Genomic DNA, 19,008 nt, shown 5'->3' on the forward strand with positions numbered 1-19,008 from the left:
AATGTGAGGTTTGGATGGTCAGGAAATCTGTGTAGCTTGGGGCACGGGAAGGAAATTGATATGCAGGCTGGATTTACTGGCAACTCTGGTAGGTATAGGTCAAGATTCAGTCAATTTGGGGGGAAACCTCCAAATTCTGGTATGGGTCTGGGTGATAGGTGGCCAAGGTGACAGGTGTCTGTGATGATCTCACTGAGGTACTCCCGTTTGGCATTCTCCCTCCTTATGACATCCACCCAGTCAGTATTCCCCTCCCCTGAAGTTCCCCTCTTCTTTTTGTAGAGATTCTGTCCCACGGGCAGGCAGGCCGTTACCCCGGAGCAAAAAGATCCACTACCAATGTAACCTCCTGCTTCTGACGAGCTGGGGCGGGGGTGGTGGTGGTGGTGGTGGGGAAAGCAGGGAGCGGGGCTCAGAGCGCATGCGCATCCTAGCTACGGAAGCCGGAAGGAGTGTAGGAGACAGTTGGTTGCTCTGGTTTCTCCTGGCGGCGGCGTTAGCGACGAAGCTGCCTTTGGCAGCATGAACCCGCTGTGAGGCGCAGGCTTCGCGGCGCGGGGGGCGGGGGGAAGAGGAGGACGCCTCAGCGAAGTTCTCCGCCATGAACCTGAGGGGCCTCTTTCAGGACTTCAACCCGAGGTGAGGCGGTTATCCCGGCGACGCCAGGCTGGGGCTTGGGTTCGGGTAGCGGCTGGGAGCGGCGCGGCGGCCAAGGCACTGCAGTCTGAGCACCCAGGCACCAGCCTGAGGCTCCTTATGGCTGCCAGCTGCTCTCGGGAAAGCTGTGTTGGCCTCAGAGTCGGTCCATCCGCTTCTTCCGCCGCAACTGGTACCAACCCGCCGTGGCCCAAGTTGTCGAGGTTGGAGAAGTGTCCTCCCGCAGGGAAGCCCATTGATCTCCACTCGTCCTTTTTCATTGGTATCTCAACTTCTCTGTCTCTATTTCTTTTTTCTTATTTTTCTTCTCATCGCTCTGCCTGCCCCCATTTTCTATGCCAGGGCCATCTCACTTGACCCTGACACCCCCAGCCACCTTCGCACACGTTTCCTCTAGTTTCAGCATTTGGGGTTTTCCTTGGATTTATGCCTGTCCGCCGTTTTCGCTTATTTGTCAAACTGATGTCTGAGATACTGAATTTTTAGAGTCGTTGCCAGGGTATGGTAAATCTTACATAATGCCTTTGGGGGTGAACCTGATCGCCTCCAACGCATTTTCTTAGCCTTCTCTATTTAAGTTTATTCGCAGGAAGTAGATATTGCCCTGCTTATTTTCCAGACTTGAAATGCCTAGTGGACAGTGTGGAGAAAACACTGGCTAAAGTATATAAATCTCTGTCCTTGCACTTGTCAAACTGTTGTAAAAGTGTTCCCTCTGCGGCCTGTGAGCTCCCAAAGCAGAAACCACTTCCTGGTTGTTCCCTTGCTCATCACCTCCCACCCATCTGTCATATAGTAGACACTTATAAAACGACTTTGGAACTAAACTGAGTCAAGATCGAGGTTGGGCAATCAAGTGATTCTTTGCTTTGCTTTAGTAAGCTGAGAGAGGAGTTCATTCCACTGATATTTTTCAAGTCCATTACTATTTAAAAGGAATATCTGCTCATTTTATATCTAAGTGGTAAGACACGCACTCAAGTAAGCTAGCCTTCCTCCGTATGTGAGGTCCTAGGCTAGGCGCTTGCGATGCTTGGCACTCCTAGCCTGGAAGCAATGGGAATATGAACAGATAAGTAGCTGTATTGTGCACTCCTGAGGATGCCACTTTCTTGGCTGTTTGTTGGAGACAAAGGAACTGGGGAGAGAAGAGGGGACTATTTGGAGTGCAGTCTCTTTAAGAATGGTAAAATTTTAAAATTTAAAGCCTCCTCTGGCCTGGGTGCTCTTACTGTCTTTGTGTTTATAGTCTGGCCTTGATCCGTGGTCATCATCAATGGCATTGAACCTTCTTTACAGAGAGTTCATTTAGAGGAAATACCATAGAACTAACCATAGCTTTTCTTCTACTGCTCCTAGGATTGGGGTTTGTCTGTAGGACAACTGTGTTGGTACTGAAGCTGGACAGGTCTTGTGTATTTTCATTGTTTGGAGAGAGTGATAAGAAACAGAAATAGAGGCTGAATTTTTTGTATCATTGGGTAACTCACTTATCTGTTTCATCTGTAGGATGAGTATAATTGCTCACAAGGCTATTGAACCTGAATTAATGGCTGATTGCACAATGTGTTACAAATAGAAATTGTTTATTATGGGACAGATAGTCCAGAAGCTGCAAGGTGATCTCCCAGTTATCTAAGAGTTGTGAAAGCAAACTAGTGGTCCTCTGATAACACCCTTAGCCAGTTTTTCCTTTACTTCTTTTCCCTTCCAAATACTAAAGTCTAAAATTTATAATGAGATACTTCAAAGAGATTTATGATCATCAACACATTTATTTGTGTTTAAATTCTAAGTGGAATAAAATGCATCTTTCCCTGAAAAAATTAGAAGTCTTTTGTACCCCACCATTGTCCTGGTTCAATGTCATTAGTGGGAAGGAAGAGTGTTACCTTCTAGATGTTCCAGGGATACAATGGCCAGGTGATATTAAGAAGTAGATTTTTCTTAGCTGGTGATGTTTCATGAACTGTGGATGATCTAGTTTTTAACACTGTATCTTAATCTTGCACAATGCTGACGAAAGCCTTTTAGACATCTGGAGAGCAAACTGGGGGGTGGGGTGGGGTGGTGTTGACAGGAAAGCACCCTGTTGCTAAGACCTCAGATCTGTGCTTTTGTCTAATTATCTGCTTCTAATTCTGAACCAGTTCACACATGGCCCTCTTACTTCAGGACTTCATCATGCTCTGCTCATTTAATAGGACAGTTCCTTCTCTCCTTGATTCAGTTCCCATTTATCATTGAAATGTCTGTTCATTTGGTAGTTGCTGAAGTAAGTTGTTCTGGCTTCCTCAACCTGGTCCATTACTCCCTGCATGTACAATCTCTGTAGAATATCATAGTCTTCCTTTAGAGGCCTTATCTGTGCTCTTGCATTTGTCTCTGTTTATTTGATTGATATTTCTCTCTCCTACTGAAATTCAAACCATGTGAGGCTAAACCCATAGCTTTTATTGACATAATTTATATCCATGAGATAATGGCTGGCACAGTATTAGTGAAGTGAATGATAGCTCAGCCTAGCCTGTAAGAACAGCCTAGAGCTCCTTCTTGTCAATGACTGCTTTCTTGCTGGTGTATGAACTATTTATTTTCCCTCTCTCTTCCTGTGCCCCTTCAGAGTGTAACTGTTGTATTGACAAGCTGGGAAAGACCTTAAGAGTACGCACAGGGCAATGTGCTTTCTTGACTCTGGGGACCATTACAGCAACAGCCATTGGTATTGTCTGCTGGCTCCCACACCTTGCACTGTGACTCCAGGCTTCCTCTCATACCTTGCAAATCTTAGTCACTGAGAATTCACTGCAGTTTGTCAGTTTTCTAGAAATAGTAGTGACACATAATGATTGAAAAGTGTTTAGCACCCAGCTGCGAAGGGCTCATAGCTGACCCTATACCACAGATCTGGTTGATCATGAACTTCTTTTCAGAATTGCCTTTTAGTTACAAAGTTAAACTTGTTAAAACATACTGTGTCTACTAAGAATCCTTCTTGACTGCCTGAAGCCTCTAATAGCTTTATTGACTAAACAGACTATTAGAAGAATTGACTAGCCGGGCGTGGTGGCGCACGCCTTTAATCCCAGCACTTGGGAGGCAGAGGCAGGCGGATTTCTGAGTTCGAGGCCAGCCTGGTCTACAAAGTGAGTTCCAGGACAGCCAAGGCTACACAGAGAAACCCTGTCTCGAAAAACCAAAAAAAAAAAAAAGAATTGACTAAACAGAATTGGAAAACTGATTCCAGAATGTCCCTAGGAGGTGGAGATCTCCTCCACCTTTAATACATGGCTTTAATAGGCAACCTGACTATATCACAAGGCCTTGGATAAAGTTGTTATTTGTTAGGGAAGGCCCTTCAGCCGTGGTAGCCATACTGCATTGGAAGGCTGTGAGAACTTGTTTAGGCTACCAGCTCATTTACAGTGCACTCCTGATGGGAGGGTGGTCCATCTCTTGGGTATTCTAGACTGGAACAATGAGTAAGAAATGCCTTACTGGGATTGTGTATGTGGACATGTAATACTAATGAAGTAAATTTTGTTTACAGAGTTCCTATATGCTCCCATCATCTTAAGCCATTCTTTAGTCCTTTTAAGCTGTTTTTTATTTTAATTTTTTGGGGAAATACTAATCTGATTGCTGGTAACCATTCACTAAAGGCCTCTGCAGGCACCAGGTACATATGTGGTATATAGACATACATACAGGCAAAATACCCATTTGTATAAAATAAAGTAAAAAGTCCTGAAAATAATTATTTAAAAAGAAGGATTGGTATGTACTGCAGAAAATGTGTGTAGTGTTTTAAATATAAATGATGTTGAGCTTCGGGTATAGTTCAGTGCTATGGAACTTGTACAGGGCATTAGGTTTGAGTCTCCAGCAGAGTAAAAATGACATCGTGTTGATTACTCCAAGGACTCCTTAAAGATTGTATTTTTAAAAGCAGGCCACTGATCTGTCAGTATGAGTGTAGTGTCAGTATTGATAATGAATTACTGTGTGATTGATTGTACATCTGTTGTTGGGAAATATAGAGCTACTGGTTGTCAGAATATTGTCTTGACTTTTACTGATTAATTGTTGTTAATGGCTATGGCTTATTTGCATTCACCATGTGTCAACCCTCACTTGGCAGTTTGGTTTTCAGTATCCTATCTCTTAACAATAGCCCTACAAATCAGATTGCAGCCACATTTTATTTTATTTTCTAATTTTAATACATTTTAATTTATTGATTGTGGGGGTACATATGACACACTGTGCTTATGGAGGTCAGAAAACAGCTTTCAGGAGTCAGTTCTCTTCTTCCTGCATGTGGGTCCTCAAGTTATCCATTAGGTCAGTGGCAAGCACCTCTACCTACTGACCCATCTCTGTGGCCTCAGTTTCATTTTAGAAAGTCTTGGAGTTCTCTAAAGTCATTCAGGCAGTTATGGACCACTTCAGGATTCTAATCCAGGTCAGGTTCCTTCTGAAGTTTTTTCCTTCATTCTTCATGCCCCTTCCTCCTGTGACAGAGTAAATCCAGTATACTGAGGAGCCATTCTAGCTCGTGTTTGGTCACATTGACATCAGATAGTCATTTGGGAAGAGGGAATTACAAGTGAGAAAATGCCCCTCAGCAGATTGGCTATGGGCAAGCTGGTGGAGCAGTTTCTTGATAAACAATCCATGTAACAGGGCTCAGCCCATTATGTGCTACTTTCTGCCCTGCCCTGGCTATGACTTTCTATGATTGTTTTGCTTAGTGATGGTTCATAAGTGTACATGGTGAGTAAATTTTCAGATAAAAGTACTGAATTCTAGGTGTAGGTGCTGTAGAACTGATACTATATGATCCAGTAGTGAGAAAAGTGATCACCAAATGTCTCTTTTTAATAATCCTACAGAAATAATTGATAGAACACGTATTTCCATCATGTTTCCACATACCATTATCTTAATGAATCAGTATAAGAAATCAGATGAGATAAATGCTGTAAGGATGGTTGAGTGTCCATCTTCTTTACAATGATTTGTTTCCCCTGCAGTTTGTGCATTTGTATATATTTATTAGTCAGATGCTCTTAAACATTCTTATCTTAATAAAACAAGTTAAAAAATTTTTTTAAAGATTTATTTATTTATTATATGTAAGTACACTGTAGCTGTCCTCAGACACTCCAGAAGAGGGCGCCAGATCTCGTTACGGATGGTTGTTAGCCACCATGTGGTTGCTGGGATTTGAACTCTGGACCTTTGGAAGAGCAGTCGGGTGCTCTTACCCACTGAGCCATCTCACCAGCCCCCAAGTTAAAATTTTTACTAAAACATTTTTCTGTATGGTAATAAAGTGTTATTTAGCCTAAGAGGTGCAGTCCTTTTAACAATTTGTGAAAATATCCATAGTTTGTCAGCTGGAGCCAGTCTCTAAAGTCATAAACACCTAAAGTATGGTATATGTGTAGGGGGCTAGCTTACTTGCATTCATATAGACCTATATCTATACTCTAGGCAATAGATTTTATTGGAGAAACCCAATGGCTCTAAAAAGAGCCCAGCTGTATTCATGTAATTTAGAACTTTTATATAATTTATATATAGTTTTTAAACATAATTTAGAACAGTTTAGAACTTTTATAGTTAGAGTCTTCTCTTTGGTGAGTATATATATATATATATATATATATATATTTCAGAAAGGACAGTAGCTTTTATGGGCTGGCCCATGGCACATTGCCCAGTGGTAATGCACTTATGCTGTGAAGTCAGATGTGGATGATATAACTCCATTTTAAAGATACATCTATGGTTTGAATATAGAATCAAAATTTTGTGTCTTGGAAACGTAATTCTCACATTAGTATTTTTAGAAAAATTACTATTTTAATTTTGTATGAGTCTCTTGCCTTCATGTATGTCTGTGTACCACTTGGCATTCAATACACACAGATGAAAGAAGAGGGCATAGGAGAACTGGAGTCATAGAAGGCTGTCAGTTGCCATGTGAGTTCTGGGAACTTAACCTGAGGCCTCTGCAAGAACAAAAGGTATTCTCACTAGTGAGGCATCTTTCCAGTCCTTTAAATTAAAATCCTAATGGCAGTAGAGGCAACTTGAGAGATTATTAGGATGCCATATACTTGTATTTTAAAATGTCAGCTTCAGAAACAGAAAAAAAAAACCCACAGTGATTTCATATATCTTAACATCTGGGTACAAAATTATTTAATACTCCATGTGATGAATTGGGAAGAATAGCCAGTCTACAGTAGATTGGCAAAGCAGTGGTCAAGTGGAGGAAAAAGCACTGCTGTGCCCAATTTTCATGGGATTAGAATAATTTAGGAGAACTAACAGATGAGACTGATTATTTGTTTTAGGGTCTTTTGGTTCTCCAATTGCCTCTGGAACCAGTTCCATGGTCACCACTTCTCTTTTTCCTACTGCCTCAGGCAGATCCCATACTTTCTTTTCCTAGCTCCCATCTCACTTTGTCCATACTACCATTTATACAAATGTTATACCACATTATAACTGTGGCTTTCTGTGTAGACTTCTATCAGAAAATCCTTGGAAGCAGGAGACTTAATTACTCACTTTTGTTTTCTCAACCCCAATACAGTATATGTTCTACATGGAACTTTTAAATAAATTGTTATGGAATTAGTGACTGTAAAATGTATTTTTACCTTATCTTATGTGAGTATTTTGCCAGCATGTGTGTCTGTGCATCTGTTCTGTACAGGATCCCTGCAATCCAGAAGAAGAGGTTGTACCGTCTCAAACTGAAGCTGTAGTCAATCATTAACTGCCTTTTAGGTCCTGAAAACTGCACCCATGTCCTCTGGAAAAGCAGCTAGTGATCTTAACTGTTATCTCATCTCTCCAGCCTAGAATTAATGACAAGTTTATGAACTAAAATGTTTCTGTTATTCTCCTCATTTCACTATCAGATATTTGTTTAAAATGAACTCTTTTTCACATTTTGCTTTCCTTCTAGTAAATTCCTCATCTATGCCTGTCTGCTGCTGTTCTCTGTGCTACTGGCCCTTCGTTTGGATGGCATCATTCAATGGAGCTACTGGGCTGTCTTTGCTCCAATATGGTTGTGGAAGTTAATGGTCATTGTTGGCGCATCAGTTGGAACTGGAGTTTGGGCACGAAATCCTCAGTATCGGTAATGCTGCTTTATAAAACCCACTGGTCTATATCTTAAGAGAACAAAATCTTGATGGTTCTCACTAGAGATCACATAAAGTCAATTTCTTTCTATTTGAAGTTTTATGAGAACTGCAGTCCAACAAATATTCCCCATCAGGAATATTTTGTCTGTTTTGAAAACAGACACTTGGTATGTATTTTCTTACAGAACAGTGTTAATTTGGATGGTTTAATGCCTAGAAAGCCTACAGGCGTAACACCAGACACCCACATATAGAAATGTTTTGCCATAACAGACTAAAAAGCACAGAAACATTCTGTATCTCTAGTTCTCTGGCCATGTCTACCAGGCATCTGACTTGTGTAGTTTACATTTAGAATTAGGCTTTCCTTTCTCCTGCTCCTCTATTCCTGTTAGTTATGCCAGGGAGTGAACTTGGGCCAAAGGCTATGAGTCCCTCAGGAACTGGGGAGTGAGGTGAACTAAGAACCAGATGTTAAAAACCAAGGTAGAGCTTTGGGAGTCATGGAAGCTGTGACAGTCTAGTGTGGCTGGATTCTGTGGGAGTTGCATCATTTCCTTTCTCAAAGATAATTAATGTACGAGAGAAAAGGAGTGGGAAGAGTGAGAGCCATTAGAAATCTACAGCAGGAAGATGAGTGCAGGTATTCCTAATAAGACAGTGAGATATAAACAGCTGTTCATGTGAAAGAATATAAAAGATGGGGCTACTTCAGCTTTAAAAATTCTTGATTTAACAACTTTTAAAAGATGCTATAGTTTATAGACTGTATAAAGTGCATATCTCATAGGCATGTAGGACTTTCAAAGAGCTCCACACAACAAATACTAGCAAATGAAGGACATTAATGTGTGAATATGTCTTTTCTTTTTCCCCCTGAGATTATAATATGCCAGGCAGTAGTGGCATACACATTTAAACCCAACACTTCGGAGGCAGAAGCAGATAAATCTCTGAGTTCAAAGCCAACCTGGATTATAGAGCCAGTTCTAGGATGGCCAGGGCTACACAGTGAAACTCTGTCTCTAAACACAGAGAGAGGGTGGGAATGAATAAATGAATAAATATAATATTTGAAGATTTATTTTTATTATTATTCATATGAATGTATATCTTATGTATGAGGATACCCATGGAGGCAAGAAAAGGGTGATGAATCCCTGGGGCTGAGTTATAGGTGGCTGTGAGCCACCCTAATGTAGGTGTTGAGCACTAAATTCAAGTTTTCTAGAAGAATAGCAAGCAGTCTTAACCACTGCACCATCTCTCCAGCTCTTATCTGTGGTTTTATATCTCTTGTATATCTCTCTCTTTTTCCTCCCCCTCCTCCTCCCCCTCCTCCTCCCCCTCCTCCTCCCCCTCCCCCTCCTCCTCTTCCTCCTCCTCCTCCTCCTCCTCCTCCTCCTCCTCTTCTTCTTCTTCTTCTTCTTCTTCTTCTTCTTCTTCTTCTTCTTCTTCTGTGTTTTGTTTGTTTTGTTTGGTTGGTTTTTCGTTGTTGTTTTGTTTTTTTTTGTTGTGTTTTATCAAGACAAGGTTTCTCTGTGTAACAGGCCCAGCTGTCCTGAAATTCACTTTGTAGGCCAGGTTGGCCTTGAATGCACAAATACCCACTTGCCTCTATCTCCCAAGTGCTAGGTTTAAAGGTGAGCGCCACCAAGCCTAGGTTTTATAGCTCTTTTTTTTTTTATAGGAAAAATTCAGATATCTAGTTCTTGTATCTCAAAAAAAAACATTCACTAATTGATTCTTAAAAGTTATATGTACCTTTTCCTCAGTTTTGACATTTTTCAAGTAAGAAAAACAGTTGTGTTTGTGGCTGGCTGGTTGTATGGTGTGCACAAACACAGTTATTCCCTTGTGAGCAGTATTCAGCATGATGCTAGTGAAGTCTACAGGAATTACCTGTAACCTTCTTTTCTCTTTGTTCTAGTCTCTAGAATATTTATCACCCCTAAGGCAAGCGGGTCACAAATCTTTATCTGTAATTTTTTTAAAAGATTTATTTATTTATTATATGTAAGTACACTGTAGCTGTCTTCAGACACTCCAGAAGAGGGAGTCAGATCTCGTTACAGATGGTTGTGAGCCACCATGTGGTTGCTGGGATTTGAACTCCGGACCTTCGGAAGAGCAGTCGGGTGCTCTTACCCACTAGCCATCTCACCAACCCCCCTTTATTTGTATTTTGAATGAACATTATAGGCCTTTCAAATGCATTATAAACATTTTAATTTTAGTTTATTAATAGTTTATGTTTATATTTATATAGCTAATTAAGCTAATATTTGAGCAAAACTTTTAACTTTCTTTTTGATTTACAGGTTTTAATTCATTATCATACTAAAATAAAGATTAATAAAAGTTATTACTTTTTATTTGCATTTAAAGTAGCACCTAAGAAGATTGCCATATCTTATTGAATGTAACCTACACTTGCAGGTGAAGCTAAAATTATATTTATAGAATTGCATGAAATATGATTTGTCTAGTTTTTAATTCAGTGAGAAGTGAGGATCTTGAGATGTGGCAGAAGTAATTAATACAATAATCTTGGAAGTAATTCTGATAGTTGATTAAAGTTAGGAACCTAAGTGTTCCTGATTATTTGCAACATTATTAAAGATAGGTTTCATTTAGCTTTTTACTTCATCTTTGGTTTTGCATATTTACAGTTGAAATTCAGAATGGGAATTGACTTGGCATTTGCTGTGCACTATTGTGGGCACTTGGACTGAGGATTCTGAATGTGTTTTTTCTTTCTCTTCTTCTTCCATCCCCCTTTAGAGCAGAAGGAGAAACATGTGTGGAGTTTAAAGCCATGTTAATTGCTGTGGGCATCCATTTGCTCCTGCTGATGTTTGAAGTTCTGGTCTGTGACAGGATTGAGAGAGGAAGCCATTTCTGGCTTCTGGTCTTCATGCCATTGTTCTTTGTTTCCCCAGTGTCTGTTGCAGCATGTGTCTGGGGCTTTCGACATGACAGGTCACTAGAGGTGAGATTTGTGTATTTAATCATGTTTTTAAAACATTTACTATATTGTCAGTCCCTTACCCTTCATCATGAATAGACTAATCATTAACTCTAGATTGTGGTTTACAAGAGAACAAAGACCTTCAGCTTTCTCCTAGTGTCCTGTCTAATAAGCTACCTGTGTTTGTTAATCCTGTTAAGCAACCACTAGCATAGATAGAAACATAGCTACAAAGAGAGAGACTTTAGGGAGTGGATCCACATGGTTGTGAAGCTGGCAGCCTACATCTATGGAACAGATAGGTAGCCTGGGGACTCAGCAGGAGTTTACCCTCTAGGTTGCCTGAATTTCCTCCTTTCCACGATAAAGCCTCCAACTGTTTGGATGAGGGCTACTTACCCTCCAGTATTGAGAATAATCTCCTTTAAAAACTTGATGCTGTCACAGTAACACATACCCTAGTATTTAATTCGATATCTTGGTAAAATAGTCCACCTGAATTGATACATAAAATTTAATTGTCTCACTACCTTATACTCTATGCTGTCACTCCTTAGCTGACCTCTAGTTGCCTTATCCTGATATACCCATATATTTATTTTTTAATCAAGTATCTATATATGTAAGCTCTTTAGGCCCAAGAAGAGGACACATAGAATTAAATTAAAATGCTAAGACTAGTAATAGTAATAAAGAAATCAATTGTGGATAATATTCATAGTATCCTTTATCTGTGTCAAACATTTGGATGTTCACCTCACAAATAGCAGCAACTTAGTAAATATTTACAACAGCCTGTGAGAGAGGTGCAGTTGTTTTCCCAGGCAGACAATTTATTCATGACCACACATTGAGGAAAAAGGCCAGAATTCCATTTCAGTCAGACCAAATCCAAAGCCAGAGCAATTAACTAGGAAGGAACTGAAGCCACAAAGCAATATACTAGTAGATTTAGAGGAGAATGGGAAGCAGTAGAGGGGCATCGTTCAGGAGATAGTGAGCTCACTTGGCGATCAGTTTAATGCCAGGTGCTTCTAGGAGAGCCATGTGGCAACTGCACACTGGACCTGTTATTCAGCAGTACGGCTAGCTTGCAGGCACATTTCAGAACTAATCACTAGGCAATATGTTAATCTGCAGTGTTGCTGAAACTTTCCTCCACCCCAGGTAGTGTGAATGAGTGTGTGTGATTCAGTGAAAGGGATGTCTGTCTGAAATACTAGAAGTAAGGAGTGGATAGAAATGCCATTTAAGGAGTGGATAGGGAGCCCAAGAACTTCTCTGAGTGCTCACAGCATGCCAAGACTGTACAATATAATTCTTGAAACTCAGTAGTACAAGAAGGAAGGATTGATCCACCTTAAAATGCTCTCGAAATAGCCTGGTAAGATGTAGATAAAAGTATTCTGCTGCCCATTAGTTTTGAGGGCCTTGGTAAATAGGAGTTGTTGGTAGCTTAGAATTGAAGATGCAGCAATAGGGCCTTATGCAGTTATTCTTGCCTCACAAAGCTGGAATGTACCCAAAAAGTGGGTTAGGCCAGGAGTGCTGAATCACAGGAGATGTGAACTTACTTGTATTTGGACATTTTGGGTTTAATGGGAAATTGGCAATTAGTTTCTGATTGGGAAAGGGCAGGAGCACAGTCAGGATTAATGCTGCAACACCAAATCTATAATTGTTGGCTTAAGCTGACTAGGTCCTCAAAGAGCTAGAAAAGAAGGCATGGGATTTACGGCAGAGTCCTGGTTAGAAGTAGAAGCAAGTTTTAGGGTACCTATAAATCAGCTGTATACTGATTATTAGCAGAAGCAGAAAGGAGGCTTGGAGGAAATCTATTATAGATTGCCTCTTTTGTCTTTCTTCTTTCAAAAGAAGGTCATTATCAGGCCAACATTCAGGTCTGAAACAACAAAATGGCCAAGGCACCAACCAGCCTTAAGAATGAGACAAGACACATGTGTGCAATTCCCCTCAGCAAGAGCCCACTGTGCATTTCCGTTGCCAGAACAGTCAGAAGCTTCCAGCATCATATCATTCAAGTTTGACAGTATTAAACTCGTCATTGCCTAGGAGTGTGTTAAACAAACAACCACTATGTTCAATGCAACTTGTTTAACTGATTCTTTCCTTTATCTTTAGCTAGAAATCCTGTGTTCGGTCAACATTCTTCAGTTTATATTCATTGCCTTAAGACTGGACAAGATTATCCACTGGCCCTGGCTTGTACGTAGCCTTTTAAAAATCTTAAACAAACCTTTTACTATAAAAGTAACTCATATTTGTTTCAAAAAATTTGGAAATAAAAAGACAAGCAAGCATGAGCAGCAGCTAATGATCACAGTACCAACACTGGGAGCTGACATAGTAGTGGCGTTTACTCCCTTGTACACGGATAGTTGACATTCATTTCTATCCAGCTTTTTTAGTTTAATATAGCTTAAGCATTTGTTCTTAACAAATATCATTGTGAAGATGACATGTAAGGCTTCATTGACTCCTAAGTTGCATTCATGAAACATGTCTAAATGTTTCAGTTGCTGCTCATATTTGTGATTTTCAAATGTGCCTGTTTGTATATCTGTTTTTAAGTTTTCTAAATTTGTAACGATACCCTACTTATATATGTTTATGAAGAACAGTAGAACCTTTCATTTTGTGTTTTGAATATGTAATAATCAAATCAGTTTCATTACCATATTACCTCAGATGTTTATCATTTATTCATACATGGAATTTTCAAAATGCTATTCTCTTTTAGCTATTTTGAACCATTTAATTATTATCAATCATAATTATTCTGATGTTCTAAAAACATTACAAAATTTTTTTATCTCAAACCTCTGGTGTATTTTTGTGTATAAAAAATCCTTGTTTATTATTTTAATGTTTTCTTAGAAAGTATTCAAGAAAAGGTATTACTGAGTTATAGATAATTTTTAAGTTTTTGAGATTTTATTATTTTTATGTGTATGGATATTTTCCTGAATGCATGTCATTAAAACCTGCAAATCAGTGAAACATTCTTTATACATGGCACCAATAATATGAGATGAAATTATAAAGTTAGACTTCATAAAATAAAATAAAATAAAATAAAGGAAAAGACAGGTCACTGACTGAGGAATAGGTTTTGCAAATATGTATTAAAACTTTTACTTCTGGCAAATACATAGCACAGAGTCAATAAAAAATAAGGACTTACTCATGTGTTCATACACACACACACACACATAGGTAATTGAGGGAGTCAGTAACTGGTGTTCAATAACTCCGAGTGAGAATAAACATACAGAAGTGAGTGCTTGAGTAAGTCTGAGTAAAGGATATGTGAGCATATGTGAGCAACTGAATGAGAGGGAGGAGGGAGTCAACAAGGGAATGCCAGAATAGGGCTGTGGGAGGAAGTGTGAGGGAAAGTTGACAGAATGAGAATGTAGCAGCAAAGAATAATTCTTACATGAGCAGCTAGACAGAGTGAGCATGAGGACTATTTGAGTAAGGGAGTGTGTGAATGAGTGCCATGAAGAGGTGAGGATGGATATGAGAGTAAGTGTGAAGAACTGAGTGTATGAGAGTGAGGAGTGAGGAAGATGCAAGGGAAGAAAAGGGGATTCCACTGTTCTGGATTACGTACGTGGGGACTCAGTGGGGGTAGGAGAGAGGAGTACATGGGCGATCATGGGTGAGGGAGTGAGCTGGGTGACATGAGTATGTGAGGGGCAGTGAGGACATGAGTGAGCAGGTAAGTAAGACGTGTGTATGTGTGAGAGTGAACATGTCAGTAACTGAGTTAGGGGGCAAGACACTGCGAGTAAGGGAATAGGAGGGACTGAGAATGAAGGAGTGTGTGAGTGACTGAGAGGCAGGAAGCATGGGAATGAGTAGATGACAAAATGGGGGGCTTGAGACTGAGGGAGTATATTCAGAAGAAACTTAAAATATGCCGTGTTGGAGGACCAGATGGCAGGTTGTTGCTTGAATGGAAGAGAGCCTAATGATATTATTTCCTGCATGGAAGTCCTCTGGTGAATGTAGTGTTTCCCATGCTATCTCCATGACAGTCCTGGACAGTAGGACTGTCCTTGACTACCTTTGACTTCCCCTTGACTACCTGAACAGAGCCAGCAAAATGATAAAGGCAGCTTCCAGAGCTGCAGGGAAGCTCTCAAGACAACGTGTTTCTACTCCTCTCCAGGTTGTGTGTGTCCCTCTGTGGATTCTCATGTCCTTCTTGTGCCTGGTGGTCCTCTATTACATCGTTTGGTCGGTTCTGTTCCTGCGCTCTATGGACGTGATTGCAGAACAACGCAGAACACATATAACCATGGCACTGAGCTGGATGACCATTGTCGTGCCTCTTCTTACTTTTGAGGTAAGCTTTGTACAGGAAATCTCTTCTGCTCCCCCATTCTACCTTTATCTGGGACAGCATCTACCATAGCTAGATAGGTATACTGCTGTCCTTCTGGGAGATAGACAGAGGGAACTTGGAACAATGAGAATGTACTTGCAGGACTCACAGAGAGCAGTACACCTCTCTACCCATCAGGCATTTGGCCACATCCAGCTTCTACTCTAAAAGGGTGTTGGACAACCCGGTTTTGTATTGAGTTCAGTAGGGAATACTAGACTAGATACGATTGAACAAATTTGAATCCTTTGAACAAATCCTGGGAAGGATTTCTCATAAAACTGGCAGTGGGGATCTTTCAGCTGATAGACTTTAGTTTGACCCTGGGGGAGGATGCAAAATTTCCCATGGTCTTTCCCCCCCCCCCCATGGATGCTATGGTGGCCTTCCCTCTTCTCAGATATGACAGAGAGAGGGATTATAATGGGAACAGTTACATATTTGGTTCATTTTATGATGATGGATTAATACCACCCTAACCTTGTCTTTTTCTAGATCCTGCTGGTTCACAAACTGGATGGCCACAATGCTTTCTCCTGTATTCCAATATTTGTTCCCCTGTGGCTCTCATTGATCACACTGATGGCAACAACATTTGGACAGAAAGGAGGAAACCACTGTATGTCCACAAACTAAGAAACCCTGTGTGTGTGTGTGTGTGTGTGTGTGTGTGTGTGTGTGTGTGTGTGTGGTCTGCACATGTGCTGCTCTTTACAAAATGCTAAGGCTCAGGGTCCTGAATGCTCCGCAATGGAATGGAATCTTTTCAATTTGGTGGAGCTAGAGTACTGTGTCTAGATTACTATGTTCTATGGCATGTGCTTTGGCGATGGTCTTTGAGGAAGATACCATTCTCATAAGGCTGTGAGCTCCACTTCATGTAACCCAGAGAACTGCCCACCTTACCGTAGCCTTGGAAGGGGGGAGTGTACAGTGCAGTGCAGGCTGAGCTATTGTTTTTATCCTGGGAGAGCTAGCACTAAGCTGACAGCTTATTGAAGCAGCACAGCTCAGTGACCTAGTTTAAGGGGTTCCCATGAGGTCAGACTCAACTTTGGCCAATTCCTTCTTGTGTCTACTCAGATTTCAGATGGTTCCAGGATTCCTTAGCTTAAATATCACTGTATCACCAGTTAGTTTAACCTGGGTCTAGAAAATGGGAAGAAGGTGGTATGGTCTATGTTTTGCCAGTATTTGAGAATCCCTTTCCTAGTCAGTGGTTCTACAGCTCCAGCTTCTATCTGAATCAATGGCTAGCCAGGTAAAGCTGCACTCTCCAGCCTACCTCACCAGTTTTTCAACCAGGAGCTCTGATTACAGGCTGGAGAATGACCACCTGTCAAATAAGGCCCTGGGGATGCTGCCAGTGCTAGCCTGGGCTCTCACTCGGGGAGCTTTGGAGCTGGAGTTCTCCACTCCTGCTTATTGGGCAGTTAGAGCCTGGTAAGGCTTTACTTGTAAGGAACCTGGGTGAAGTGATACATAGTGCCAGTAGAACTCCTTGTTCAGGAAAGATGTGTGATATGAAAGCCTCCAGTTTGAAAGGGAAATTCTTATTTTTCAGGGTGGTTTGGTATTCGCAAAGACTTCTGCCAGTTTCTGCTTGAAATATTCCCGTTTTTGAGAGAGTATGGAAACATTTCATATGATCTCCACCATGAAGATAGTGAGGAAACAGAAGAAACCCCAGTTCCCGAACCTCCTAAAATTGCACCTATATTTCGCAAGAAGGCCAGGGTAGTCATCACCCAGAGCCCTGGCAAGTATGTCCTTCCTCCACCCAAACTAAATATTGAAATGCCAGACTAAAGGATGCCACCAGGGCCGCCGGAGTGTGTGTGCACTGAGACACACACTCCTACTTCCCTTGCCCCCAACCTAGACCTGGAACCTCGGACCACCATCTGAAGCCTCGTTTGCATCCAGTGTCAACCAGCCACTCATAACAGAACATAGGTGGCAGGGACTAAGGGTATCTTATCAATGTGGACGCCAGTGACACATGAGCAAAGAACCTATTTCTTTCTGTATGGGTACCTGAAATGTGTTCTCATTCCTGTGATACCCACCCAGGGATGACTGCTGCCTAGGCCCACAGAAAGCACATCTGTGGTCTGGGCAGATTTTCTAGTGCTAAAATTCCTATCACAGTATTGAGCGATGTGGTTCTTCTGGGACCACTTCCATCTGTGGCTCAGCTGTGCTGCTTATGGGTAGCCAGTAGGGACTGTAAGTAGGTCTGTACACACCTGCTGTGTTCAGATACAGCCCAGCCCTGCTTTCCTTGTCTCTGCTGTACAGAAATTTAGCTTTAGCCAGGATGACAGCAGGTTTGCAGGGCCTCATCAGTGAGCCCTTCCCAATGGCATGATTCCATGCCTGTATAGTATTTATACAGCTATTTTAGCACTGTAATATACAGTGTCAAATCCTAGTTCTGTACAGCATATTCTCTGTTAAAGTATTTTTTTACAAGCTTGTGCTGGAGATGGATGGGTTAAGCCATGGGAGAAGCAGATAGCTCAAACTGCTGTATCTCAGTCAGATGCCCCAGCTCACTTACCATGACCACTGACACCCTGGAATTTCTGCCAGCACAGCTACTACAATCGAGGAAAGCTCTGTGCTTTTCCAACATGGGGTGTGGGAGAAATGGCTTAAAAGCCCAAGAAATGCCCCCTTGAGACCAGGACACTAGAGAAGGTTGCCAAGGCAGGCCAGAATCAGCCAGGGACTCCTGCAAAGTCGAGAGCATTCTGCCTACCTGCAAGAAGAACACTGCATACTGGGCATGCAGGTACCACCACCTGTCAGCAGTTTCTCCAGGCTCTGCTGGTATAGCCAGCCCAGAACCCATCATACCAGAAAATAATCTTCAGTCTAAATCAAATGATTCATTTCCCAATGGAAGTAAAGGGAGCCTTGATCTTCCTGATCAGGAGATGCAATGTGTTTTCATGGTCACCTGATCAGTGGCTTCAGTCACACAGAAATGAAGTCTCTAACCCTAATCCTACCCTTGGCACAGGCCTCCAGTGAGCCTGTTCTGTTTCAGAAGAAAGGGGAAACAGTGTAGCATTTTTGTTTGGTCTCTTAAAAATGTGGTTAAATCCACTATTTTTTGCTCCTGTAGTTCAATAAAGTGGTTCATTTTACATGTGTACTGTGTGTATTTTACTCTGTAAAAACAAACAAACAAACAAACAAACAAAAAAAACCCTGAATTATTCTCACCTAACGACAAGGACACCCTCGGGCTACCACAGGCAATTAAAGCAGGCAGGTAGCGTGAGCATCCTTTGCTGTTTCTTCAAGCAGCAGTAGAGGGAAGAAACTTGCCATCCATCCCCAGTGCTTACTTGATGGCCTTCTGCCATTGTGACAGCTTTGGGGGCTTTATAGACTGTTTCTGAGGTTCTAGAGTATGCCTGCAATTGCACTACACAGTTTTATCTAGCTCTCTTAACTGTTTCTGCAGCTTAGGAGGAATTTTACTGGGAGGTCTTTCAGGTTGAAAGAATCTGTAAGGAATCCTGTGGCTGTTGATAAGAAATACCCTGCATGTAACCAGAGATCAGGCATAAATTCTTTCTTGAGCTCCTTGGATTTCATAAAAAACCTTGTTAAGTCAAGGCAGTAGCTGCTACTCAGCTGCCAGGTGCTTTGCTCCTGTTTGAGGTACCACTGGTTCTCAGTCTTGGCACTTGGATGCCACAACTCTTTTCCCTTTGAAGAAATGAAGAGGTGTCTGCCACTACTGCTCCCAAAGGCCCAGGACTTTGGGGTCACTATGT

At 41.4% G+C, this 19,008-nt stretch overlaps 1 protein-coding gene across 2 annotated transcripts; it reads left to right on the top strand.

Moving 5' to 3' along the window:
• The first annotated feature begins 450 nt into the window (after positions 1-450).
• Positions 451-18,369, top strand: Tmem185a (transmembrane protein 185A). 2 transcript variants are annotated; one of them, XM_021153200.3, is made up of 7 exons: positions 451-639; positions 7,646-7,822; positions 10,614-10,821; positions 12,943-13,026; positions 14,999-15,175; positions 15,710-15,833; positions 16,779-18,369. In XM_021153200.3, exons 1-7 carry the CDS (start codon positions 602-604, stop codon positions 17,021-17,023), a joined length of 1,053 nt encoding a protein of 350 aa, XP_021008859.1. In that variant the 5' UTR covers positions 451-601; the 3' UTR covers positions 17,024-18,369. The 2 variants fall into 2 exon arrangements, with proteins under 2 accessions (XP_021008859.1, XP_021008860.1); XM_021153201.3 differs by lacking the exon at positions 12,943-13,026.
• Positions 18,370-19,008: the final 639 nt, after the last annotated feature.

The sequence above is a fragment of the Mus caroli genome, unplaced genomic scaffold, assembly GCF_978045245.1.
Source record: "Mus caroli unplaced genomic scaffold, Mus_caroli_1 scaffold_5, whole genome shotgun sequence".
Classification (NCBI taxonomy): domain Eukaryota; kingdom Metazoa; phylum Chordata; class Mammalia; order Rodentia; family Muridae; genus Mus; species Mus caroli.

Excerpts from the sequence above, each read along its gene's own strand:
- Tmem185a (XM_021153200.3), top strand. The coding sequence starts at position 602 with ATGAACCTGAGGGGCCTCTTTCAGGACTTCAACCCGAG. Across the intron at positions 15,176-15,709 it reads TGCCTCTTCTTACTTTTGAG|ATCCTGCTGGTTCACAAACT; the intron begins GTAAGCTTTGTA and ends GTCTTTTTCTAG. Across the intron at positions 15,834-16,778 it reads ACAGAAAGGAGGAAACCACT|GGTGGTTTGGTATTCGCAAA; the intron begins GTATGTCCACAA and ends CTTATTTTTCAG.